At 42.4% G+C, this 27,441-nt stretch overlaps 2 protein-coding genes across 4 annotated transcripts in view; one reads left to right on the forward strand and one right to left on the reverse strand.

Moving 5' to 3' along the window:
• The window catches only part of KANK1 (KN motif and ankyrin repeat domains 1), a 213,472-nt gene extending 189,968 nt beyond the window's left edge, over nucleotides 1-23,504 (reverse strand). For 2 of the 3 annotated variants that reach the window (XM_061425450.1, XM_061425447.1), the window contains exon 1: nucleotides 23,408-23,504. The gene's annotated coding sequence lies outside the window, so the exon portion shown is untranslated. The remainder of the gene's footprint in view (nucleotides 1-23,407) is intronic. The other variant, XM_061425446.1, reaches the window with a different exon arrangement.
• Nucleotides 22,588-23,959, forward strand: LOC133253471 (elongin BC and Polycomb repressive complex 2-associated protein). The gene is made up of 3 exons (XM_061427073.1): nucleotides 22,588-23,064; nucleotides 23,203-23,517; nucleotides 23,576-23,959. Exons 1-3 carry the CDS (start codon nucleotides 22,588-22,590, stop codon nucleotides 23,957-23,959), a joined length of 1,176 nt encoding a protein of 391 aa, XP_061283057.1.
• Nucleotides 23,960-27,441: the final 3,482 nt, after the last annotated feature.

Consider the following 27,441-nt stretch of genomic DNA (forward strand, 5'->3'; position numbering starts at 1 on the left):
GAGTATCTGTAAAAAGAAATACTATGCTGTTGTGTTTAAAACTATAAAAATATAGGAGAAATTGTACCTACACCACGGAATCTCCAGGTATGATTACATGAAAAAAGAAGGTGCATAACAAAATGTAAAGAATGGTATAATTTGTGACTTTAAAGGGGAAGAGAATATGAGAATAAACCCATATTCGATTTTATATACAGACAGAGTACTTCTGAAAGGAATGGCACTGACTGTCTCTGAGGAGGGAATGTGGTGGCCAGGCAGGAACTGAGAGGCTTTTCACTTTGCTCTTTTAGGAGGAGCCTGGTGGGCTATATATAGCCCATGGGGTCACAAAGAGTTAGATATGACTGAGCGACAGCACACACACTCTCCTTTAAATTTGAGTCATGCATTATCCACTTGAAAATTACTTTTTAATTCAATACAATGGTCGTAAGTAAAGCTGAAGAATTCAACCCAACATTGAAAAAAAATAGACAAAGATCTAGGAGAAAAAGGTAAGAAAATTGAAAGGACTGCTCCAAAAGATCAATATTTCAATCAAGAAAAATTCAATCAAGAGAAAAAGTTATCAAAGGTAATTCAAGAAATTTTCCAATAATTGAAAAACATAAGTTTCTAGATTGGGAAGGCAATTCTGTGTCCAGAAAATTTAATGAAAATAGATCAATGAGACTACCTCGGACAACCAGCTGAGCCACAAGTGAAAGGTGAAGTCACTCAGTCGTGTCCAACTCTTTGTGACCCCGTGGACTGTAGCCCACCAGGCTCCTCCATCCATGGGATTCTCCAGGCAAGAATACTGGAGTAGGTTGCCATTTCCTTCTCCAGGGGATCTTCCTGACCCAGGGATTGAACCCAGGTCTCCAGCATTGCAGGCAGATGCTTTAACCTCTGAGCTACCAGGGAAGCCTCAAGGGAAGCCCATAAAAGACACTAAAAGCTTTCAAAGAGAAGAAAGGGAAAAGTTCCAGCTTTCATAAAAGGCTGGAATTTTTGCAAGAAATCTTGTAGGTTATGAAGGAAAAGATTTCCAAACCAGAAAAGTACATTTAGCTAAACTATCAAGAGTGTGGGAGTTAGGTGGTATGACTTAAAGACATGCCAAATTTCATGAAAATGTATCTCCCATGTAAATCTTCTCAGAAGCTGCTGGCTAATGCCCTCCACCAAGAGAAGAGACCAAGAGACACCACAAGGAAAGGACACATCATGGGATCCAGGAAACAGGAATAAGGGGCATCTCCGGGCTGATAGGCACACTTCATAAGGAATGCCTTCAGAAGGAAAGGATGAGACAGCTATCCTGAGGTCTTTAAACATAAAGAAGAAGGTTGGGCTTCAATCTGGGTATGAATCAGTGAGAGGTACATAAATCTAACCATTCTTAACTCTGGGTGAGAAAAAGGTGTATTTGAGGAAGGAAATGTCATTTGAATGACACATCTTAGTTATGAACGATTTTCACAGTCACTATAATCTAAATGTTATATATTAATCAAATTAAGCAACTAGGTTTACATTAGGAAGATTTTAGAAAAGACTCCATGGGAGATATTATGAGTTACAGTTTCATCTTCCACAGTATGAAGACAGGAAACAATACTCAAATTCAGATTTTTAAAAATCAAGAAATGACAGAATAAGCATATTTTCTCAAAACACTGTCATTTTCACAGTCACAAGTATCACCATTTTCAACAACATTAGGAGAAAAACAGATTTCTAAGTAGTTTTCTGTAAGGAGAAGGAATCAGGGGAGAAAAATAGGGCAGAGGGGCTTCTATTTTCATTTACAGGCCTTACAGGGTAATTCAACTTTTTAAAGTATATACACACAAACATACAAAACATTGACATTTTCCATAGAGCCAATATTCATGTTTTGTTTTTTTTAAACACATGAGACTCAATGATGGGCTAATCTGCATTACCAATGTAATAAAATCCACATTTCAAATAGCATCTAAGAACAACCTATGGTTTTTAGGTGACTGGTGCTGGTACTGTTCACCAACTCCAATCTGAGGCTTGGGGACATGGGCATCCCCAGGTTGACCCATTCATTAGGAGAATGCCTCAGACACAAGGTCAGATGGATAGACTCTTTGAAGGTGTTCCCAGTACTCTTGTGATTTCCATTACCTCATTCTTATGAGAGGTGAAGTTAAGGATGTGTGTGGGTTTGAATGCAAGACTTGATTAAAAGCAACTTGAATAGGAAACTGAACTGATTTGTAAGAAACAATGGCTTTAGGTAATCAGATTTTTTAAATAAATGGAAACTACTGATCCTCTGAGTGACAAACTCAATTTGTTGAAAAAAACAAAAACACCAGTTGTGGGCTTTCCCAGTGGATCAGTGGTAAAGAATCTGCCTGCCAATGCAGGAGACACAGGTTTGATCCTTGATCCAGGAAGAATCCACATGTCTCAGAGCAACTAAGCCCATGTGCCTCAACTATTGAGCTTGTGCTTTGGAGCCTGGGAGCCATAACTACTGAGCTTACCTGCCTCAGTTACTGAAACCTATGTACCCTAGAGCTCGTGATCTGCAGCAAGAGAAGCCACCACAATGAGAAGCCCCTGAACCGCAATGAAAATGCAACTAGAGAAGAGCCCACATGGCAGCGAAGACGTGACACAGCCGAAAATAAATACATAAAATTTAAAAATTACATATGAAAAAACATTGTGTGGTTACTAAAAGAGTCACTGCAAAATTCCCATTTTCAGTTCTAATGCTTAATTAGCAGCCACAGGAGCAGGGAAATTGGCACAAGCCTTGAGGCTTACACTCCTAGATCACGTGGCTAACATCACCACACGCCTGCTTAAATAAAAGTACATTTACTAGAATTATTAACTCACATTTGACCAACTCATGAATGTGATGTTTTGCAGATTTTTTTAAGCATCTTTGTGACAGAACTTGCTCAAATTGAAAAGAGGTTTCTCTAAAAATTTCAAGCAAAACTGAAGTTCTAGGAAGACATTTAGGCCTATGGCTTTAGACACCCCTAAAACAACTCTCATTTTAAAAGCACGTGCTAGGGCATCAGTTAGGTATCCAGACTGAACAGCCTTCTGTTAATTTAATCCTCCCTGGTTTTAGCCAACAATTCCTCTTATCGAACTGGAGCAAGAAATTGCTCAAATTTTCTGTCAGAAATAAAGGCCCTTGGGTTTAAGAAGCAAGAATTTGGGATTGACTAGCCTAAGAAGTGCTGCAATTCATGGGGTCGAAAAGAGTTGGACACAACTGAGCAACTGAACTGAACTGACTGAGCCTAAGAAGCAGACAATGGTAGTTTACAAGTACATTAATATCTGTATAAGTATAATTCAATCAAATAAAAGCCTATGAAGAGATAACATAATCAAAATTGCTGTTTCAGAATACTGACCAAACCAGTAAGCATACTGCCTGAAACAATCATGACGACCTGGATGAAAACTCAAAAGAAAATCAGCTATAAGCTAAGACAAACAACTCTCTGATAAACTGTGACTTCTTTGCAGAACAGAAAAGAATTCTTACACACCGATTACTCTAAAGGTTACTTGAATGGTCTAACAATAAAAGGCATAGTTCTTGTCCAAAAATAAAGAAAAAGAACCACAAAGCAACTTATCAACAAATGAAAGCTAGTAGTAGTAGTGTTAGTCGCTCAGTCCTGTCTGGCTCTTGCGATCCCATGGACTTAGCCCACCAGGCTCCTCTGTCCATGGGATTCTCCAGGCAAGAATACTGGAGTGGGTTGCCATTCGCTTCTCCAGATCTTCCTGTACCAAGGATCCAACCTGAGTCTCCTGTATTGTAAGCAGATTCTTTACCATCTGAACTACAGGGAGGGGAGACAGAAAAGGAGGGAAATGATTATTATTTTACCTATATATTGAAACACAGAATCACTATTAAAATTGAGCATAAAACTTAGTTCCTGGCATCCTGGGAGCCAAAGCATAAATGGAAACTGGATGAGGTACACAACTTTCATGACTGGGAGAAAAAAGTCCCAGTTCCTCAGAGAAATACTGTAAACACTTTTCAAACACAGAACTAAAACATACACTTCCTCCTTGGAGGGATTCTGAATGGCACAGCAAATCCTCATCAGTAGTTTATTCAACAATAAAGATGTATTGGGGAATGTAAATTGGTACAAACACTATGGAGAACGGTATGAAGATTCCTTAAAAAACTAAAAAGAGAACTACCATAAGACCCTCAATCCTACTCCTGGGCACTTATCTGGAGAAAAACAGGATCTGAAAGGATTCATGCACCCCAATGTTCATTGCAGCACTGTTTACAATAGCCAACACACAGAAGCAACCTAAATGTCCATCAACAGAGGAACGGATAAAGAGTATGTGGTACATACATACAATGACATATTACTCAGTCATTAAAAAGAAAGAATGCTATTTGCTATGACCTAGAGATTGTCATACTGTGTGCAGTCAGTGAAAGAGAACTATCATATGATATCCCTTATATTCAGAATCTAAAAAGAAATGATACAAATGAACGAAACAGATTTAGAGAACACACTTACAGGATTGGGGGAGGGACTAGTTAGGGAGTTTGGGATTGAAAGGTACACACCACTATATCTAAAATGGATAACCAACAAGGTCCTACTGTATAGAACAGGGAATTCTGCTCAACCCTTATGTGGCAGCCTGGATGGGAGGGGAGTTTGGGGGAGAATGGATACATGTATATATACCACTGAGTCACTCTGCTGTGCAGAAGAAACTATCACAACAATACAAAATAAAAAGTTTTAGAGACCTCCTTGGTGGTCCACTGGTTAAGACTTCACCTTCCAGTGCAAGGGATATGGGTTTGATCCCTAGTCTGGAAGCTAAGATTCCACTTGCCTTGGGGCCAGAAAACCCAAAACACAAAGAACAGAAACAATATTGTAACAAATTCAATAAAGACTTACCAAAAAAAAAAAAAATCCATTAAATGCCTTCTACATTTTCAGGCTCTGTTCTGGAAGTCTGATATATATCAGCCAATGAACCAGATAAAGATCCCTGCCCTGGGGAAGCCCATAACCTACAGCAGTAGATGGACAGTAACCATCGTAGGTAAAGTTAGTATGCTATAGGGGAAAGAAAAGGAAGAGCTAGGCAAAGAGGGTCAAGAGAAGGCAGATTATAATCTGAACAGTTAACGTACTGAGATGTGCCATCTGAGCAGGACTCAGCATGAACAAGCACAGAGATAAGAAGAGCAGCCTGTGCAAAGGCCCTGAGGGCAAGTACGTAGGCATCCCTGAGGAAGAACAAAGAGCTGCCGCTGCTGGGCACAGGAGCAGGAAGAGTGCTGGAAAGGATGCTAGAGGGTAACCAGCGGCCAAGAGGTCAAGAATGCCACGGGGTTCACTGAAAAAACTTCTCTTACAGAAACAGGAAGCCAAGAAAGGGTTTGAGGAGAAAAGTGTCTCATCTGACTTCTGTTTTTAAGGGACCACTGTTGAAGCAGGGAGACCAGTCATGAGGCTGCTGCAGTAATCTAGGGAGAAGAGAATGATGGCAGTGGAAAAGGGGGAAGAGGCGACAGGTTCTGGATATATTTCTAAGGTGGAGAGGAAAGAACAGAGGGCAAACACAGCCACAGTTTGGGGGTATTTACCATCTATCAAGGAAGACTGTGATAAGAATGAGTTTGGGGGGAAACCAGGAATTCCATTTCAGCCCTGCCAAGCTTGAGGTGGCTATCAGACATCCAGGTGGGAACACCAGGAGGCAGTTGGACATGTAAGTGTAATGTTGGGAAAAGAAGTCACAGCTGGAGAAATGAATGTGAGAATAATCGGAATATGGATGATACCTAAAGCTTTGAGGCTGGATGAGATCACCAAGGGAGCAGATGTCTAGAAAAAGAATCAAGGATTGAGCCCTAACCATCCGTGCAGCACCCCCACACACACACCTTTCCAAAATCATAGCTATGAAGAACTGGCAAAGATAACTGAAAAGGAGTGGCAAGTAAGCCAGGAGGAGAACTAGCAAATGTAGAAAAAAGTTTAACATGAGCATACTTTATATTATCCATCAACAACAGCAAAGTTGTATCATCAAGTCAGAGTTCAAGGGAGGCACTTTCAAGGCGAAGCTACCGCACTGCAGTCCAGAGTTTTGGCCAATTCTGCATGATTACTACAATCCGTACACACCAGTGGAGAGTAACGAAGGATAAGCCAGGACAGGTCAGGGGCAGGAGGTCAGGACAACACAGGCAGACAGGCACTGTGAGCCCAAGGAGAATATCAGAGTTCGGAGAGTAAGCTGGATGAGAAGCCAGAGTAGCTTGTTGGGAAACACCAACTTCAACCCCCCAAATTAGCCTGCAGTCCCTTCTTGACCCGTCCCTGCAGAAGTGTCTATTACATTGTTTTCATTCTGCCAGTTCAATCCAACTCTTGGTCCTGGGCCTGGAAATCAGATCCCATGGCACATCAGGAGCCCCTTCCTCATTATCAAAAGGCCAGAAAGAGTTTCGCCCTGAGTGCAAGGGACAGAGACCCCAGGAATCCCCTAAGCACACACATCTGCTTGTGAGGACAATAAAGGGGACAAAGAGCACCGAAAGGGGTGTTCTCCCCACCCTACTCCACCTCCTCTTCCTTCCTCTCTCTCTCTGCGAACTTCATATAAGTAGGCCCTCTTAAAATGTTTAACTGTACCAAGTAAACATAATATATGTGTTTATATACAACCTTGTTCCAAAAAGGGCATCAGGCAACCTTCAAAACTAGACTAACTTACCTTAATTTTAAAAACAGGAAAAAAAAAAAAATGAGAACAAGGGAAAAAAGAGTGGAGCAGTAAATGAGGCATCCACCAGTTAGCAAAAATGACTATCATGAAGTTCTACACGGCAGTTTAACAGTGCGATATATACTTGAAGAAAGCAATAAGGAAACTGCATCTCTTACAAGAGTCACAGTGTTCAGTCAAATATTCTTCCAAGCAAAGTCCCAGCACCGCCTGATAGGGAGGCCTAGGACAGCTTTTCCAATGGTTCTTCAGCAAAAGGCTGTTGAGAGACACAAAAGAGCTCATATGTGTGAGAGGTTCCTGTGGCGTTTCTTAAACTCTTCACTATCCCTCGATACAAGCAAAGGACATCACATATATGATTCATTAAAAGACATTAGAAGTTAAAGAAAAGTGCAGCATTCCAAGAACCCAGTGCTCTGATGGAACTGGCGTGTAAGATTCTTTAGAATTTCATCGATGAGCCCTAGTTCTGTTTTCATGAGCAGCTGGGGCAGGCAAATGCTTAGGAAGAACCCCAGAGTGCAACAGTCAATGTCACCAATCAAGGATCCACTTACTATAAAAGTCAGCCAAGCAGAAATCTCAGCATTCGCATAAAAATTACAGAAACTATCCAAGATTCTTGCCTCAACAGATTGCCCCCAACTTCATGCAAAGGCTGTGAGGGTAAACATGTAGGAATGAGCAAGCTTCCCCAACTCTGAAAGAGCTCTGAATTTCTCCACCATGTAGATGGTGAATAGACAACCAAGGCACTGAAGTTCTGCATCTCGCAATAAGTACGGTTATAATTTGCCTTCTTTCTTTAAAGGATTCTGATTTTATATTTTTAAAATAAGACAGAAATTTCACTTGTGAGAGAATATTTACTAAGCCCCAACAAATTTTAGTTTTGCCAAAAGGCCCCTTCTCTACTTTCTTTTGACAGAACCATCTGCCTTTAATTGACTAGCAAGACCATATCAATACAGATAAACAAAAAACAATGACCAATAAGACAGCAGTAATACATGGAAAATTAAGAAATAAAAGTCCAGAGAGTAAAAGAGTCATTTCTAGATTAAAATATAGATCGAGACCCTTGAAAAACCATGTGTGGAAAGTTACCAAACTGTGGGTATAGCTCTGCAGTTCATAAAAGATTCATCAGTCCCAAGCAAAAACTAGACTTGTTTCCCAGATCTAGACAGATTTCTGAAGCATAACCTTTTCAAAAATACAGATTTAGTCAATTCCGAAAGCCATTCCTAAATCAGCATCCTGGCTGTTAAACTTCTTTGAATTAAACACAGTTTTCCACTATGGTAGATTCTGTTGTTGTTTCAGTTATTTGCTGTCCTCCCCATAAGAGGATTACACCTCCTGTGCCATGTGACTTACAGAGGCTCCAGATGGAAGAATTAATTACACGTCCTACCCTATTGTTAGCAGGCTTAGCCATGTGACTTGTTTCAACAAACTGGATGTGACTGGAAGTAGCATATACGCAGAAGCAGTAATAGTCATGAATGGACTGGTCGTTTCCTTTCTTGCCCTCATGAGACTATGTCCCAGACTGTGCGGTAGCTCCACAGGCCTGGATCTAGAGCAAAGACCAGCCTTGGAGCAGAGCCAGAGCTGTCATGTAATGTGAACAAGAAATTAAAATATGTTGTTTTAAGCCATTAAGCATCATCTACTCTTAGACATGAAACCAATGCTTCCTTTAAAAAAATGTTTTAAGGCTCAATGAAATATTAATACTCAGAGCAGCCTAATAAAGGCGGATGAACAAGTAGGTTTTAGTGCCAATGAATTTTCATGCTAACCATCTGCATAAGAATACAATAAACTGAAAATAACACTCTGGCTTTTTTAAAGTTTTTACCTTATAAATATGTGCTTTAGGGGGAAGCGGAAAACTTAAGTTACTTGTTTGACCTTTAGAAGATCTTGTTGAAAACAATAGTAGGTTCAAAGAAGATAAGATTCAAACAGCTCACCCTTCCCCAGGTATGTAATTAATCTCTAACTGATGTGGGGATAAAACAAGAATCAAGGTTATAAACGTAACTGGCATACCAGTCTCCTTGCAAAACAAGGAAATGTAACTGCCTAATATTTTATGGTATGTAGAAACCATTCTTTTCAAAGTCTAGGTCAGATTCATTTTAATTTTTAGTATTAGTCCCTACCTGGAAATCGTAACTCATCAGATATAAGATTTGATGATGCAAATAATTTTTCAAATGATCAATTAGGATAGAACTTAATGAAAATTATTAGATGTCTCTATTTTTTTTTCTAAAAGCCAAAGAAAAACAATGCCCAAAGTTAATATTCCTCTCATAGTTATTCTGATAAAAATATATATGAATTCACCTAAAAACTTAATTTCTGAAGGAAAAATATTCAACACCACCTCTTACAAATTTGTGATGAGGTCCTGGCAAGCTACAAGTCCAGAGAAACTCAGAACATGTACTAAGACTAAGCTGACAAGGTGTCATATTCATAGGTTATAGTAAGAGTCTGTTTAATTGGGAGGAAACAAGTGGGGGAAAAAAAGAAAGAAAAAAAAGGCACACTAAGAAGGTGCCTAATGAAAAGTGAAGGGTAATTCTAAAAAACCCCATTCAGGAATAAACCATTTTCTTCCCACATACATTTCCCCTTTTTGAAAAATCCACCCAGCCTCAGCCTTGGCTGTTCTGTGTTTTCTGTGTGATCCCAGACGCTGACCACAGCTGACGGGACCACACAACAGTTCCCATTCTCAGAGGGGAAAAGGAGGCCTAGGCAAAGCTGATCCACCAGGAATGAGAGAGGGCTAAGAAGAGAGGACCATATGGTACAAAAACTTAGGCTTGAAATGGGATGTCATGATACGCAAGGACTGTAGTGCCATTCTCTACCCAAACGTGAGTTGAAGCAGAGAAAGATGATCTACAGAAAAAAGCCAAAGAATGGTAAAAATGCTAGCGACAAGACATCAGGAGTGTTCAAAAGAAACCATAACTTCCAGCTCTAACTTCCCAATTCCCAGGAAGACCGGCTGGCTATCATGCACTTGAATTTCCACTGGATTCCTTCCAAGAAATTCCTTATTGGATTGGTTGCTATTTGTTTGTTTGTTTTGGTCAAACTTCTTATTGCTGATGCCAGTTTGTTAAAGCCAGTATAAATGAGTTTCTCTTTTATGCAGCCAATAAGCCTTACTACTTTGTTTTAATTTTTGATTTATTTGTAAATGTTTGATCTTAATAAACTTTTTAAAGAATAACACATAAAGTACATAAATCTTAAATATTTATCATGATGAATTTTTTCACGAACGAATATATCCAAATCATCACCACCCCTAGGTCCCTCACCAGCCAGTACATCCTTATACCGACTTCTGTCACCATCGAGTATTTTTGCCTCTCTTTTGATATTCATATAAATGAAATCATACAATATGTATACTAATTTCTGAATTCCTTTACTCAATATCTATGAGATTCATCAAGTTTTGTGTAGCAGTAATTTGGTTTTTTACTGCTGTGTTGTATTTCAATGCATAATCATACCACAAATATTTATTCAATATCTGGCTTGTTTCTATTATGTTTCTATCATTCCATTATAAACATTCTTGTAAATCCTTCTGGTGCACATAAGCACTCACTCCTGTTGGGTATACATATTTGGGAGTATAATTACTGAGTAACAGGATACAAGTTTGTTCAGTTTTATAGATAAGTAAAAGCTTCCCAAAGTAGTTAAACCAATTTATGTATCTATCAGCAGTGTATGAGAGTTTAAGCTTTTCTATATCTTCATTTGGTTGTTAGGAATTTTTTTATTTTAGCCATTTGGGTAGGTTTGTATTGGTATTTTATAATAGTTTTAATTTGTATTTTTCTGATGACTGATAATACAGAATGCCCTTCTGCTCATTTTCTAAATTATATTTTCACTTTTTCTTATTAATGTGTAACTGTTCTTTACATATTCTGAACAAGTTTCTTCTTGGATATATGATATGACTAATATCTTCTACTTCATGACTTGCCTTTTTACTCTCAATTTGTACTGTGGAATGAAAGTTATTAATTGTAAAGAACATGAGAACAGACAGAACAGTACATGTTGCTGTAAGAAATAGATCAAATCCGCTCCATCCATTAAGACACCGGAAAGACTAGAGATCTCTTCAAAAAAATAAGAGATACCAAGGGAACATTTCATGCAAAGATGGGCTCGATAAAGGACAGAAATGGTATGGACCTAACAGAAGCAGAAGATATTAAGAAGAGATGGCAAGAATACACAGAAGAACTGTACAAAAAAGATCTTCACGACCCAGATAATCACGATGGTGTGATCACTGACCTAGAGCCAGACATCCTGGAATGTGAAGTCAAGTGGGCCTTAGAAAGCATCACTACTAACAAAGCTAGTGGAGGTGATGGAATTCCAGTTGAGCTATTTCAAATCCTGAAAGATGATGCTGTGAAAGTGCTGCACTCAATATGCCAGCAAATTTGGAAAACTCAGCAGTGGCCACAGGACTGGAAAAGGTCCATTTTCATTCCAATCCCAAAGAAAGGCAATGCCAAAGAATGCTCAAACTACCGCACAACTGCACTCATCTCACACGCTAGTAAAATAATGCTCAAAATTCTCCAAGCCAGGCTTCAGCAATATGTGAACCATGAACTTCCTGAGGTTCAAGCTGGTTTTAGAAAAGGCAGAGGAACCAGAGATCAAATTGCCAACATCCGCTGGATCACAGAAAAAGCAAGAGAGTTCCAGAAAAACATCTATTTCTGCTTTATTGACTATGCCAAAGCCTTTGACTGTGTGGATCACAATAAACTGTGGAAAATTCTGAAAGAGATGGGCATACCAGACCACCTGATCTGCCTCTTGAGAAATCTGTACGCAGGTCAAGAAGCAACAGTTACAACTGGACATGGAACAACAGACTGGTTCCAAATAGGAAAAGGAGTACGTCAAGGCTGTATATTGTCACCCTGCTTATTTAACTTATATGCAGAGTACATCATGAGAAATGCTGGACTGGAAGAAACACAAGCTGGAATCAAGATTGCCGGGAGAAATATCAATTACCTCAGATATGCAGATGACACCACCCTTATGGCAGAAAGTGAAGAGGAACTCAAAAGCCTCTTGATGAAAGTGAAAGTGGAGAGTGAAAAAGTTGGCTTAAAGCTCAACATTCAGAAAATGAAGATCATGGCATCTGGTCCCATCACTTCATGGGAAATAGATGGGGAAACAGTGGAAACAGTGTCAGACTTTTTTGGGGGGGGGCTCCAAAATCACTGCAGATGGTGACTGCAGCCATGAAATTAAAAGACGCTTACTCCTTGGAAGGAAAGTTATGACCAACCTAGATAGCATATTCAAAAGCAGAGACACTACTTTGCCAACAAAGGTCCATCTAGTCAAGGCTATGGTTTTTCCTGTGGTCATGTATGGATGTGAGAGTTGGACTGTGAAGAAGGCTGAGCGCAGAAGAATTGATGCTTTTGAACTGTGGTGTTGGAGAAGACTCTGAGAGTCCCTTGGACTGCAAGGAGATCCAACCAGTCCATCCTAAAGGAGATCAGCCCTGGGATTTCTTTCGAAGGAATGATGCTAAAGCTGAAACTCCAGTACTTTGGCCACCTCATGCAAAGAGTTGATTCATTGGAAAAGACTCTAATGCTGGGAGGGATTGGGGGCAGGAGGAGAAGGGGACGACAGAGGATGAGATGGCTGGATGGCATCACTGACTCGATGGACCTGAGTCTGGGTGAACTCCGGGAGTTGGTGGTGGACAGGGAGGCCTGGCGTGCTGTGATTCATGGGGTCGCAAAGAGTCAGACACGACTGAGCGACTGATCTGATCTGATCTGATCTGATGCATCATACCCTGGAAACACTTTTATGAATGGTGAATGGCTTTCACCACCAGCCCTTAAAAGTCTAGCAGTATCTTTCCATCACTACTCAACAGAATTATTGGTCCAGACTACTTCCCAGAAGAGATGTTCAGAGCACAGACTTACGCTGTGCTCTGATACCAAGATATATCAGATACCAAGAACATATCACTTCTCTCCCCATCCCAGTGCCCCCGGAGAAAAATATCCTAACCTCAACAATTTCCCAGCAATTACCAGGAATTCTATTATCCTAAACAGCCTATGAAAGCTTCCTTGGCCTGGGACAGCAAATGGAGCAACAGTTTTCTCCAATGATCATATTTCAAGAGAGCGTGGGTAGCTCTCACACATCTATTACCTCATTGATCCTCTCAGCTCCTCTGTGCAGGACCTCTCATTATCTCCATGGTATAAGCAGAAAGGTTATTTTGCTCAGCCAAAATTGTGGAAGAACTTGCAGAGAAGGGAGAAGGGTGGTGGCACTTAATGGCACTGGGGTTTCCTACTGGACCCAGAGCCCTGAGTCCTCCTCTCCCCCCCCCCCTTTTTTTTTTTTTGGTCACTGGGTACTGACACTTTTAACTTCTGTGAGGGGCAGGGGTAGGTGGGCAGGGAGGGCCTGTTGTTGATCTGGTGTGCAGCTTCTCATTGTGGTGGCTTCTCTTGTTGGGGAGCACAGACGAAGGTGCGTGAGCTTCAGCAGCTGCAGCACACACACTCAGAAGTTATGGCACACACACTTAGCTGCTCCACAGTGTGTGCGATCTTCCCAGTCCAGAGGTCAAACCTGCGTCCCTGGCACTGGCAGGCAGATTCTTATGCACTGCACCACCAGGGAAGTCCATTCCTCTGCCTTGTTACTAGCTCCCAAGGTTCTTCTCTGATCTACTCAGTGCGAGCTGGGATCACAATCCTTTCTCTGTTTCTCTGGTCATAAGCAAACAAAATAGCTCTTTTGAGATTTTTTTTTTTTTTGTCCCAGGGAGATATACAGTCAGGAAATACTATATCCTAAATGTTCCTTCCTTTATCTTCCCTCTCTTCTCTATCCTCCTTCTCCCTCCTCCAGTCAAGACACACTTAAACACCTAGGCATGATTATATTACTCTTCCTTTTCAGACACACAGAGGCAAAAACAAAAAACATGCATGGCAGGAAGTAGCAGACTTGAGGCTCTAGAGTCCAAGCTCCTCACCATTGCACTATATTGAATCAGGTCCCATCAATGTGACCTATTCAGAAATAAAGGTTAGGAGAAGGGAAAGGAAAGGCTGCCCTGGGTCACTGAGGGTCATGGAGGAAAAAGGAGATGCTCAGAAAGAGACAGTTTCTATGGATTCAGTACCTCCAATCCAGGCTAAAATACAGATATTGACATGTGAAGAACAGCCTGAAGTCAGGACTCAAATCAGGTCAAATAACTGGCAAGCACAGTTATTTGGCTAACTTGGATGAGAGGCCAGAGGTAGGTTCACAACACACCTTTTCTTTGAAAGTTCCCAGGAAAAGGATTCATAAACTATATGAACTTCAAGCCCTTAAGTGGTATTTCCTTTTTTTGCTAGCATAGGTGAAAGGGCAGGAAAGTGACTGATTTTTTTTCACTGTACTAAAGCTATTTTATTGAATCTTTAAGGGCTCACTGAGTCCTCAAGGTCTTCTTACCCATTTTTGACTTCAAAAGATGAACCCTTGGCAGACTCTGCCCCAAAACAGGCAAAATTGAGCCCAGACACAGTAGCTCTTTATTTCTGAGTGAGAGATAGTTTGGTTCTCTAGAAGGTGTGAAAAAAAAAACAAACACAAAAAACCTGTATGAGCACAAGGGATTTCACCAAAAGAAAACAAAGTCTTTCCAATTAGCTTTTCCTGGTTTCCAAACAGTAGCCTTTTGTTTCCTGAGGTTGGCTAAAAGAAACCTTAAAAACAAACAAAAGAAACAGTTCTCTTTCTCTATTAGCCTAAAAATTGATTAAAAAAAAAAAAAACCTCTCTAAAAAGGTCCATGAAATGTGGGGAAGATAAGTTACAGTAAGTACCTTCATGTCTCTAAGTTCATACACACAAAAGGTGTATGTGAAAGAGGAGCACTGGAGAATCAACACCTGACTCACATACACACCTGGCTGCTGCTGCTGCTAAGTCGCTTCAGTCGTGTCCGACTCTGTGTGACCCCAAAGATGGCAGCCCACCAGGCTCCCCCGTCCCTGGGATTCTCCAGGCAAGAACACTGGAGTGGGCTGCCATTTCCTTCTCCAACACACCTGGCAGGTGGGGTCAAATCTTATTAGGAGAAATCTCTTTATAACCAAACTGTTTAAATTTCAACAGATAGAAGCATGAAATTCCTGATCATCTACAGGATAGGTTACTATTCAGTGGGCACCTAAAACCACTATAAAAATTAATGAACTGGTACCCTTGTGCAGATCCGGCAGCCCTAGTATGTCACTGATGAAACTATACACATTCACTCAACATATACTGTTGAGTGCTGACAAAGCATAACTTGGCTACTCCACAAAAAGCCCCTTTTGTTCCTCAAGGCAGTGTCTCCACTCTGTCTGCCACCCACACAGTTGTCATTCCCAACGGGGAAAACAATTCTCAGACCCCAGTCTGAGAGCAGTCACAACTGCTCCCCTTTCCACTCCCCCCAGTAAAAACATACCAGAACACAAGTAAGTTCACATGACTTCATTCGAGGACTAACCTTGAATTCTCTCAGCATTAAAAAAAAAACTAAACAATATACACAAACTTTAGCAGTGAACTATTTGAGTTGCTTCTCTTAATTGTTAGTGAAACCTTGCCAAGGCTGACAAACTTTGAGTTGTAGTAAGTAAACCCCAATCTTTTCTCTCCCAGCCTCCTCTCCTTGATAGGGATTCAGCCAACTCTCCTCCCACTCCTGAATCATAACTTAGAAAGGAGATCAAAGGGTGATGTTTCCGGAGGCAGAGAAATCTTCTTCTGCCCTCAAGGTCAGAAGCCAGCATTCTCCAAATACCCTTCAGGTTATGCCGCACAAGATTCAACCCTGCCAGAAAGAAACCAAACAGTAGCCACAAATACCTTAAAAGTATTTAAGAACAACAGTGTCTATCCCTTGGTCAGTATTACCCCTAGTAATATTTAAGGGAAGACAGAACGTTGAATAAGTTCAGAACTAGGCTGTATTCTAAAAGAGGCATACAATCCTTAAAAACAAACAATTGGGAAGATAAAACAGATGCCCTAAAGAGAAGAAGGATGAAATTTCAAAAGGCCAACAGAAAATAAATCAAAACAAACTCAAGCCCACGAAGTCATATGTTAAATTTCATTGAAACTACTTACTTCATTTTTAAAGAAATGGCAAAAACTTTTAGCATGGACACTGAAGCTTTAGAGTATCCAATTTATCCTTGTGTTGACAACCCCTGTTTTTCCTTTAAAAAAAAAAAATGCACCAAGAACTCAAATCTTTTATATTTTCATGTGGAAATCTAATTCCTGGCCAACTACAGAGCATGACTCAGGCAAATCTCCTATAAAAATGTCACAGTGAATGGCAAAAATCAATAGATTGATTTTACAAACTAGAAAAGTTGAAAGATTAAGACAACATGAACAAAATTTCAGTCTTTCTATACACCGAATACTTTTATTCTCAGAACCAGTAGAGTTTATTCACAAACTTTCATTTTTTAAACTTTTATTAGTAGTAAATCTCTTGAGCAGTATCTCCCACCAGTTAAAAGAAAAAACTCACAAGAAATGAATTATACAGCAAGGAGAAACAGAAAAGCTGGACTGGTTTAAAAAACTGATACAAAGTCTCAATTAATTCTTTAGCTGGCCTGACTTTTCTATCTCACTATGCTGTAAAACAAAAAGAATAATGAACCATCTTTGAGGTGCTCATCTTCATAAGTCATCTGGGGAATTCAATAACACTCATTTACCTGAATAGCTAAAAGAGAACAGACAATAACAAGCACTGGCAAGAATGCAGAGCAACTAGGACTCACGTAAACTGTTGGAAAGGTAATTAATAGAACCACTCTGGCAGTGTCAGCTACAGCTAAACTGCGTGCCTCAGCAATTCCACTCCTAGGTACTTATCCTATCAGAAATGTATACATATGTTCATGAGAAAACATGCACAAAGTCGTTCATAATAACAGTGTTCATATTAGTCCAAAAATAGAAACAACTCACTGTATATCTCCAGTAGGATGGATAAACAGTAGAATATTCACACAATGGGACACAATAAGAAATGAAAATAAACAACCCATAGCCATATGAAACAGCATGGATCAATCTTACAAATATGACACGGAGAGAAGCCAGACACAATAAAGTATTTGCTCTGTGACTCTATATGTATAAGAAAAAAATCTGACAAAAGTAATCAATGATATTAGAAGGATACCCTTTGGGCTAGAATAGTGAATCAAAGGGAGTATAATACAAAGATGATCAGCTTGGGTCTATGGCTCTATGGGAAGGCAGGCAAGGGAGTATCTGGTAGAAAAGTGAGTCAAAACATCACATAATATGGACAATTCCAGCCCCTAAAAAAAGCTGCTCTTAAACCAGCCATTTTTATAGCAAAGAGCAATTCTGTTAAGAGGAATACAAAAAAAGAGAGGTACTGGAGACAGAGAGGGAAAGGCATGGGGAGAGGAGGAAGGATGAATAAATTCAGGATGAATAAATTTGATTTCTACCTATGCTCTAATTATTTTTTCATATTTTCCCTAAGATCAAAGGGTAAACAAGTCAGAATTACCAATAGAAATCGGAACAAAATAACCAAAAATGCAATGCAATCAACAAATTTAAGTTTTTGCCTCTAATCAAGCCAAAAATTACATAAACTATCAAAAGGAGTCTTAACTTCAATGCAATAAATGGAAACCAACAAGAATAGAAGTTCCTTTTGTATGCTTCTCAAGGGATTAGATAATTATAAAAATGTATTAGTATGTCTCCCGAGACTTTAAGCCCCATTGATCAATTCCATTAACTGAAGTGTTTTTTGTTTTGTTTTGTTTTGTTTCTGGCTGTGCTGCAAAGCTTGCAGGATCTTAGTTCAATCAGGGATTGAACCCAGGCCCCAGCAATGAAAGTGCCGAGTTCTAACCACTGGACCACCAGGGAGTTCCCCAAATGAATTTTTTTAAAAGGGGGAAAAAAAAAACCACCCTACAACAGAACTACAGGGTTCCTGACACTGTCTGAAATGTATCTCTTTCCAATTAACTGATTGCTTCCGTAACGAAAGAAACATGAGGATACTTAATTTCTGACAGGCTTTTCTGGTGTATATACCTGTACACTAATAGTTAACAGTGTATCTATTACAAGATTCTTCATCAATGAGACTATCATTTGCTTCCAGCATTCATACTTTAAATGCAAAGCTGAAGGAAGGAAAAGGCAAAAGATTATCTGAGTTTAGAAGCCAAAGAGAGAAAGTTAAAATTGCTGTATTGTATCACCTGCTTTGCTTATGCAGACTACATGCTCACAGGCAATTCACACATCTAGTAGCTGGTGTGTTTTCATAAGAGCCTCACTGTCAGGCATCCTCCATTCAAGACAGTTCTGTTGTTCTCTTTCACTGCCCTTTCCAATACACACGCACATACACACACACACACTCCAACAAACATGAGCTTGCCACCTCTCCACAGCCTTATCGAGTGTGGAATGCTTTATTTAAAATTACACAGGTAACTGAAAAAGGAGAACTAAAATTAATAAGATAAAAATAATAGGGTACCTAATAAATAATGGGAAGCAAAGGGGAAAGGAAAAAAAGAGAGGTGGGAGGTAATACAAATTCCACTCCTTCCTTAGCAGGGAGTTAATAGCTATAGTTAAATTTGTGAGCTCAAGTGTAGACTGTGGCAGCTTAAAAAGCAAGCTACACATTCTTTGACACTCTTCCCACCAAGTGGCTAGTCTAGATCCCCTCCTCTTCAGTCTGAGCAGGCTTAGTGACTGACCCAATCAACAGTTTGGTGAAAAGGAAGTTATGTAACTTCTGAGATTCGTCATAAAAGGCCAAGGAGATTCCAACTGGTTCACTTGAGGTACTCATAGCTCAAGTTAATTGTATGTGTCCACCTGGAGGGTGTTTTGGGATTAGATTAACATTTCAATTGCATTCTGGGTAAAGCAGATTGCTCGCCATAATATGGGTGGGCCTCACCCAATCAGTTGAAGGGTTGAATAGGACAAAAAAGCATGGCCTCCCTGAGCAAGAAGGAATTCTCCAGCAGACTGCCTCTAGTCTTCATCTGCAACATCAGCTGTCCTGGAGGCTGCTGGTTCACACCACAGATTTTGGAATCACCAACCTCCATAATCATGAGCCAATTGCTTATAATAAATCTTTCTATAAATACATGCACATCCTATTGGTCTGATTCTCTTTAGACCCTGATTAATATCTGGGGAAAGCTGGTGGCCATGTAAGTAGTGCAACTACCTGGGGCCACCATGCTGAAGTTGCCACGTGTAGGTATTCCAGTCAACAATCAATGCCACGCCCAGTCTTCCAGCCAGCCTTGCCAAGGCACATGGCAGGGAAGTAAAGCCTTCCTGGACCTTCCAGCCCAGCCAATTGACCAGCTGCATGATACAGAGAGATTCCAGTCAATGCTTCAGGAGCAGGAGAAGCCAGCCCCTACCTGCATCCTCGATCCATGGAACACATAATACTATGAAACAACTGTCTAATAAGCCACTAAAGTATAAGTTCAATGATAACCACCAAAAGAACTAAAAACAGAAATAGTTTACGGTTATTACACTGGAGAAGAGACTGTAGCTGAGCTGGGATCAGAAAGGAGTAAAGGGTTTTAGTTTTCATTTTAAACACTGTTTTGTTATCTGCATTATTCTTATTATGTACAGATATTACTATAGAAATTCAAACAATTTTAAATTAAAGAAACAACAGCAGCAAATATGTTTAGCACTTACTGTGTACCAAATTTCAATGTGCTCTCTGTGCTATGTTTTAACTAATTTAATACTCAAAATAACCCCATGAGGGGAGTGCTTTTATTATCTCTTTTTAATAGATGGGAAATTGAGACACAGAGAGATTCAGTAACTGTATGAAAGGTCACACAGCAAGCAGCAGCACCTAGACTCAAACTAGCCAGTCTGGATCCAGAGCTACAACATTTCCACAAAGATTACTAGGCTGGTTCGGCAGTCACAAAGTCATTAGACGAAGGGCACAATCTGAAATTGCCATTCACCTGGGTTTCCAAGCATGTGACTAACAATGCTATCATGTGTCAAGCACTGCTGGACTTCCTTGCTTCTTCAAAGGCTATGAGCTAAACTGAAATGCCTTTTACTCTAGTCCCCACCTGTACACATTCTTCAAGGTTCAATCTCCCTAAACATCACCCAAATCTCTCTCCTCAGTGTTAATTTCCCCTATATTTCCAGTGAGCCATTTTATCAGATATTTCCATCTTTCTGCCTCCAATTCAATTTTGTATCTTTACATCTCCCCATCTGCTATGAACCAAATGAGGGTCTTCAACTCTGAATTCCCCCACCAGGGCCTTGCATAAAATAAAAATGTAATTATCACTTATTAAAGCTCACTGACATTCGTTTATTCTAAATGAAAGTTAGTGGAGCAGCCTTAACCTTAGAGAAATTTTCACTGAATTTTATTTGAGAGGAAAGAGGGAAGAGAGGGGTTAAGCACAATTCTACTCCTCAGTATATACCCTAAACACAAATTTGTGTTGTATATCAAGTCATACAATACAATGTTCAAGTCACACTATTCCCCATGGACAAAATTTGGAAACTAATCAAATGCCCATCAACCCTAGAATGGATAAACTGTGGCACAGTCACAATGAAACACTGGACAGCAATGATAATGACTGACTACAGCCACATGCAACAACATGACAAAGTATCACAAACATAATTTTGAGTGAAAGAAGCCAGATACCAAAACCAAAACAAACAAGAAAACCACATAAACATACTATATGATCCCATGTATATAGATCACGAGGATAGGCAAAACTAACCTATGGTTGAGACAGTAGTTACCTCTGGGAAGAGTGTATGACTGGAGGAAAAAAGCATGGCAATGCTCTGTATCTTTATCTCAGTGCTGGTTATAAGTTTATGCTCACTTTGTGAACATTCATCAAATTATACGCTTAAGATGTATATGTTTCTTACAGTTCAACTTTAAGAATTACTTTACAAGATGCATAAGCCAAGCCACCATGTAGCAGGCATAAAACACCCTGTAACATTTGAAACCAACTTGGCTTAATTTGATTTGAGGGCAGAAGAGAAGTACAGTGGTTGTTGCTTCAACTCTGTTCACTGAAACATGATTTTTAGAACGTGCACAAATAGTCCAACAAAATGCCTAAGTGAACTGTTTGAAATTTCTCACTGAGATCCCCTTTGCTGCTTCTGAAATGTGCTCACTCTTCTCCATTTTAACACACTTCAGCTCCCACAAGTACTCCCCTTTCAGGCTTTCTCCAATTCTTGCCTCAATTTCTTGAATTACCTCCTACTAGACCCTTTCCCATCCTCTTCCTCAGACCAGGAGTAAATGCATGAGCACAGTAGCTCAGGGCCTATATGAGAGCAGATGCTCTCTCACTGGCTTCCATGATGGTTCAGCAGGTAAAGAATGGGCCTGCAACGCAGGAGACATAGGAGATGTGGATTCTCAGCACTCATGCAGGCAGGCACCTTCTCACCAAATCAATCCAAGTCTCAATGTAACCATCCTAGTGGCTATTTGCCTGTGGTTTCTTTCTTTAGGGACAGTGGATACTTTAAAACTATTTTTAAATCTAGAGTCCTTTTTTTTCCCCCTAACACCTCCCCCCAAAACAAACATACACATAGCACTCACATGTGCCACAGTGATTTGTGGACTTGGCAAATCTAAAGTGCAGAAAGTGTGCCCCACCTACAGGGATAAAATGCAGTCCTAATTTGTGTGTTTTTAAAAGAGGCAATTATTCCTCTACTGGAAGCCTCTCCTCTATCCTTAGATACTGTAATCTCCAGAGGACAATGTCCAGAGGACAACCCATTCTTAATTTTTCTTCCACTGCTTCAGCAGCAGCACCTTTTCCCAAATCTACTAACTGAAAAAGGACTGAAGTTAATAATCTGTCCGTTTTCTCATTCAGTTTCCATCTTGAGAAAGCTTCACCTTAGAATGAGAGTGGGAGGCTGGGGGAAGGGGAGTGGGGAATAACTGATTAATGCGGAGGGCTACTTCGGCAGGTGATGAAAATGTTCTGGAATTAGACAGTAGGGATGCCTGCACAACTCTGTGAATATACTAAAAAAAAAAAAAAAAAAACAGTAAATTATACAATTTGGGTAAACTTATGGCACATTTATTATGTATCAACTTTTAAAATAAATAAAATGTGGGAAAGCCCAACTTTTCTGTAGAGAAAGTTGGATGAAGCGAGCAAATAGCAGATGGACAGCTAAGTACCACCTAAAAACCAAGCTGAATAAATTCACGGAATTAAAAATGAGGAAACTAGCCCTGACTTTCCATTCAGCTCACAGATGGATGGGATGAAGCTGGGGCAAGAAAGTGCACAATTACAGAACTGGGTGGTTAACTTTCCTTGTTGGTCTCCGAGCGTCTGTCTTGATATAATACTTCATTAATTAATTCGACGAGACGAACCTCAGCAGAGACCATGTGCAGACAGCGAGCGCTGGGGGACGCCACAGATTGTTTCTAAGGCTCACTAGAAAAACCCCTCTCCAAGCCACCCCGGCGCAGCACAGTTCTTGCTGACTTGCAGAACCCGCCGCGAAGAGATGCCTCGGAGTTCCACACGGACCGGGTGGAGAAGAACGGTCAAGGGGAGGACGCTGCTGGGGCCATGGGAAGGGGGAGGAAGGGGAGTTGAGGGTCCAAGTCTGCTTAAGGGCGCTCGCAGCCTCCCTCGACGACCACCAGAAGCCCCTGGAGACTCCAGAAGCCCACGCTGTCCCGGCGGGGTTCGACTGGCCGCAGGCCCAGGGCGCCCACACCCCTCCCCCACCCCCCGGCCCCGGCAACCTCGGCCGGAGCCATCTCCGAGTCGGTTGAGGGCGACCGAGGCCACCTGCCGCTCCGCCGATGAGGAAGAAAGTGGTCGACCGCCACTCCCTCCAGCGGAGCCGAGCCGAAAACTTCTCGGGGAGACGCCTCGGAGAGCTCTCTCACTCGATCCCGGACTAATGAAAGGGCCCCAGGGGCACCCAGGGCCGTGCGTCCCGACCCGGGACGCGTCCGCACCCTCCCGCCTCCTGGCCCGGCTCGGACTTTCCCGCTGACCCCGAGCCGGGCGCGCAGCACTCCCCTTCCCAAAACCCCCGAGCCCCTCCGCCACAGTGTGCAGAACCCCGCGAGTTGCGGGGCCGCAGGAACCTCTCGGACCCCATCCCTAGGCCCGTCCTGAGGCTGCCAGGGTAACCCGGCAAGAGAGAGCCTGCGGGGGGCTGCCCTCCGCCACCTCCACGGCCGCCGTGCGCCCCGGCGCGCCCCAAGCTGGCCTGACTGGGCGTGGAGACCAACAGGGGCAGGGTCGGAGCCCCACGCCCCCGGCCAACCCGCCCGGAAAGGTGGCGCAACGCAGCCCTCAGCTCCACTCACCTCCAGCAGCTACTCTCAACCTGCCGCGCGCGCCGGCAGCTCGCTGCCTCGCCCGCGGCTCCCGGACCTCGGAGAAGGGGGCGGGGCGCAGGGGGCGGAGCCGGCCCCCGGTTAGCGAGCGCCAGAATTAAACCCCGAACTTGCCAGGGCTCAGCTGCTACCGCAAAGGCAAGGAAGCCGAGGAGACCCGCAAGCCTCCGACTCCCGGCGGGAAACGGCTGCGGCTGCGTCCCGGATCGGGACGGAGGGACAGCTTCGGCCTGCAAAACCCCAGACGGCTCCCGGGACCTCAAGGAACCCCGGCTCTCTGCGGCCCTCTCTTTGTACCCGCGCGAGCCGGCCGGCGGGCAGACTCCAGTGCGCCTGCGCGCCGATCAGACTCCACCAGGCCCACGGAACACCTTCGCTCACCTCCACCGCTTCACCCCGGTCCGCTGGCTTCTGCCCCGCGAGCAGCAGGCAGAGCCGCTCCTTCCGCCCCGGCACGCTCCTGCGGCAGCTGTGTGTTTACTTTCTTTCCCCGAGGGAGAGGAAAAAATCCATCCCCAGTGAGACGTGCGTCAGTTCGATTCTATCAGTTCTTACCCGGAGGGGTACCTGGCCGCGGGAGGCTGGCACTGTTAACACGCCGGCTTAGCACCCTTTACTGGCCCCTCCCTCCTCACCGCTAAAGAAATTGATTAGGGACTGTCAGCTTGTTTCCTGGCCCCTGGTGACAGCGGGATTCTGGAGCATGCAGGGATCTGGTTTTCTGCAAGTGCCTGAGCTGGACGAGCCGTGTCTTCCGTGCGTTCGCGCCGGCTAGGCTGCAGGACCGAGTCCTCAGTGAAAAGGAGAGAATGCACGTCCAAAAGGGTGTAGGTGTTCTGAGGACTTCAAATAAGACGCAGTGCCTGGGTAGGCAGCTTAGAAGCGAACTAGGAAGTCAGACACTCTCAATCCGTAGCAAATTAAGCGGGTGCAAGGGAGGCTGTGACTTGAGTCTTCTTTCAAATTGAAGATGGTTTGAATAAACAGGACGGGAGGACCAACAAATATTACCAAGAAACACTAATGCCAGCTCTCCAATCACTGATTTTTCTTAAGCTCGGGGCGGGGCAGTTCACCCACTAAGGTCTCCAGCGCAGCACACCTCCCAGAGGGGCTTTCAGTTCAGTCGCTCAGTCCTGTCCGACTCTTTGCGACCCCATGAATCGCAGCACGCCAGGCCTCCCTGTCCATCACCAACTCCCGGAGTTCACTCAGACTCACGTCCATCGAGTCAGTGATGCCATCCAGCCATCTCATCCTCTGGCGTCCCCTTCTCCTCCTGCCCCCAATCCCTCCCAGCATCAGAGTCTTTTCCAATGAGTCAACTCTTCGCATGAGCTGGCCAAAGTACTGGAGTTTCAGCTTTAGCATCATTCCTTCCAAAGAAATCCCAGGGCTGATCTCCTTCAGAATGGACTGGTTGGATCTCCTTGCAGTCCAAGGGACTCTCAAGAGTCTTCTCCAACACCACAGTTCAAAAGCATCAATTCTTCTGCGCTCAGCCTTCTTCACAGTCCAACTCTCACATCCATACATGACTACAGGAAAAACCAGAGCCTTGACTAGACGAACCTTTGTTGGCAAAGTAATGTCTCTGCTTTTGAATATGCTATTTAGGTTGGTCATAACTTTCCTTCCAAGGAGTAAGCGTCTTTTAATTTCATGGCTGCAGTCACCATCTGCAGTGATTTTGGAGCCTAAAAAAAGAAAGTCTGACACTGTTTCCACTGTTTCCCCATCTATTTCCCATAAAGTGATGGGACCGGATGCCATGATCTTCATTTTCTGAATGTTGAGCTTTAAGCCAACTTTTTCACTCTCCACTTTCACTTTCATCAAGAGGCTTTTGAGTTCCTCTTCACTTTCTGCCATAAGGGTGGTGTCATCTGCATATCTGAGGTTATCGATATTTCTCCCCGCAATCTTGATTCCAGCTGTGTTTCTTCCAGTCCAGCATTTCTCATGATGTACTCTGCATAGAAGTTAAATAAGCAGGGTGACAATATACAGCCTTGATGTACTCCTTTTCCTATTTGGAACCAGTCTGTTGTTTCATGTCCAGTTCTAACTGTTGCTTCCTGACCTGCATACAGATTTCTCAAGAGGCAGATCAGGTGGTCTGGTATGCCCATCTCTTTCAGAATTTTCCACAGTTTATTGTGATCCACACAGTCAAAGGCTTTGGCATAGTCAATAAAACAGAAATAGATGTTTTTCTGGAACTCTCTTGCTTTAGGCAGTCACAATATTTTTGCAAGTAGGTTAAAGCAAAGAGTTATCACGAGATGCTAGCCTCTGGGGAGAAGAGGCTGTGAAATCCCTATGTGTTCACAGCAAAGCACACCTGCAGATTCCTGAAACCGATGGCCCCTGCCTGTGAAGAAGATAAGCTCAGCTCAAGAAGATAAGGACAGCTCAAAGATACATGGAGGCAGGAAATCTCACTTAAAAAGCTCAGACCCTTTGCAAGCTCACCAGATGACAGTAAACAAACTCTTTCCCTTCTCCTTGACCTCCATTTCTTTATCTGTAGAATAGGCTATATGGATTCAATAGATCTTCTTTAAAATCCCCCCTCCCCCAAATGTCTATGATTCTATATAAACAATACTTTTATTGTTTATTGTTTTATTGAGATGGTTGGATGGCATCACCGACTGGATGGACATGAGTTTGAGCAAGCTCCAGGAGTTAGTGATGGACAGGGAAATCTGGCTTGCTGCAGTCCATGGGGTCACAAAGAATCAGACACGACTGAGCCACTGAACTGAATTGAAACAATACTTATTCAAGGGAGGTCCTGCATACACAGAGGATGCCATCCATCCTTTTTTTCTCCTTGCTTACATTTACTCAGTAAACATTTATTTCATAGGTCCTATTGACTCAGTGGTAAAGAATCTGCCTGCCAATCCAGGAGACACAGGTTGATCCCTGGATGCTTGAAGATCCCCTGGAGAAGGAAATGGCAAGCCACTCCAGTATTTGTTCCTGGGAAATCCCATGGACAGAGGAGCCTGCTGCTGCTGCTGCTGCTAAGTTGCTTCAGTCGTGTCCGACTCTGTGCGACCCCACAGACGGCAGCCCACCAGGCTCCGCCGTCCCTGGGATTCTCCAGGCAAGAACACTGGAGTGGGTTGCCATTTCCTTCTCCAATGCATGAAAGTGAAAAGTGAAAGTGAAGTCGCTCAGTTGTGTCTGACTCTAGCGACCCCATGGACTGCAGCCTAACAGGCTCCTCCATCCATGGGATTTTCCAGGCAAAAGTACTGGAGTAGGGTGCCACTGCCTTCTTCACAAAGGAGCCTGGTGGGCTACAATCCATGGGGTTTGTAAAATGGGGTCACAAAGAGTCAGACAGACTGAGTGACTGAACAACAACAAATAAAGATTAATCAATCAAAAGTATGGCATGTGTGCTAAGTCGGTTCAGTTGCATTCGACTCTTTGCGACGCCATGGACTGCAGCCTGCCAGGCTCCCCTGCCATGGAATTCTCCAGGCAAGAATACTGGAGTGGGTTGCCATTTCGTGCTCAAGGGGATCTTCCCACTCAGGACTGAATCCACGTCTCCTATGTCTCCTGCACTGGCAGGTGGGTTCTTTACCACTAGCACCACCTAGGAAGTCCCCCAAAGTATGGCAGATTCTGAACTTTTAGTGGGTTTATATTTGAAGTTTTCTTTATTTTTAGTCATTTTTCTATTGAGATGCAATTCACATAGCATAAACTTTGCTCTTAAAGTGTATAATTTCGTGATTTTGAATATATTTAGTTATGTGACCATCACCACTATCTGATTCCAGAACTTTCATCATTTTCAATAACAAACTCCATACTCATTAGCAGTCACTCCTCACCCACCCCGTTAGCCCCAAGCCACCACTAATCTATTTTCTGTCTCTATGAATTTGCCTATTCTGGACATTTCATATAAATAGAAACATGTAACATGTAGCCTTTGGGTTTGGCTTCTTAAACTTAACATTTGCAGGGGTCAACCA

This window comes from Bos javanicus, chromosome 8 (assembly GCF_032452875.1).
Source record: "Bos javanicus breed banteng chromosome 8, ARS-OSU_banteng_1.0, whole genome shotgun sequence".
Classification (NCBI taxonomy): domain Eukaryota; kingdom Metazoa; phylum Chordata; class Mammalia; order Artiodactyla; family Bovidae; genus Bos; species Bos javanicus.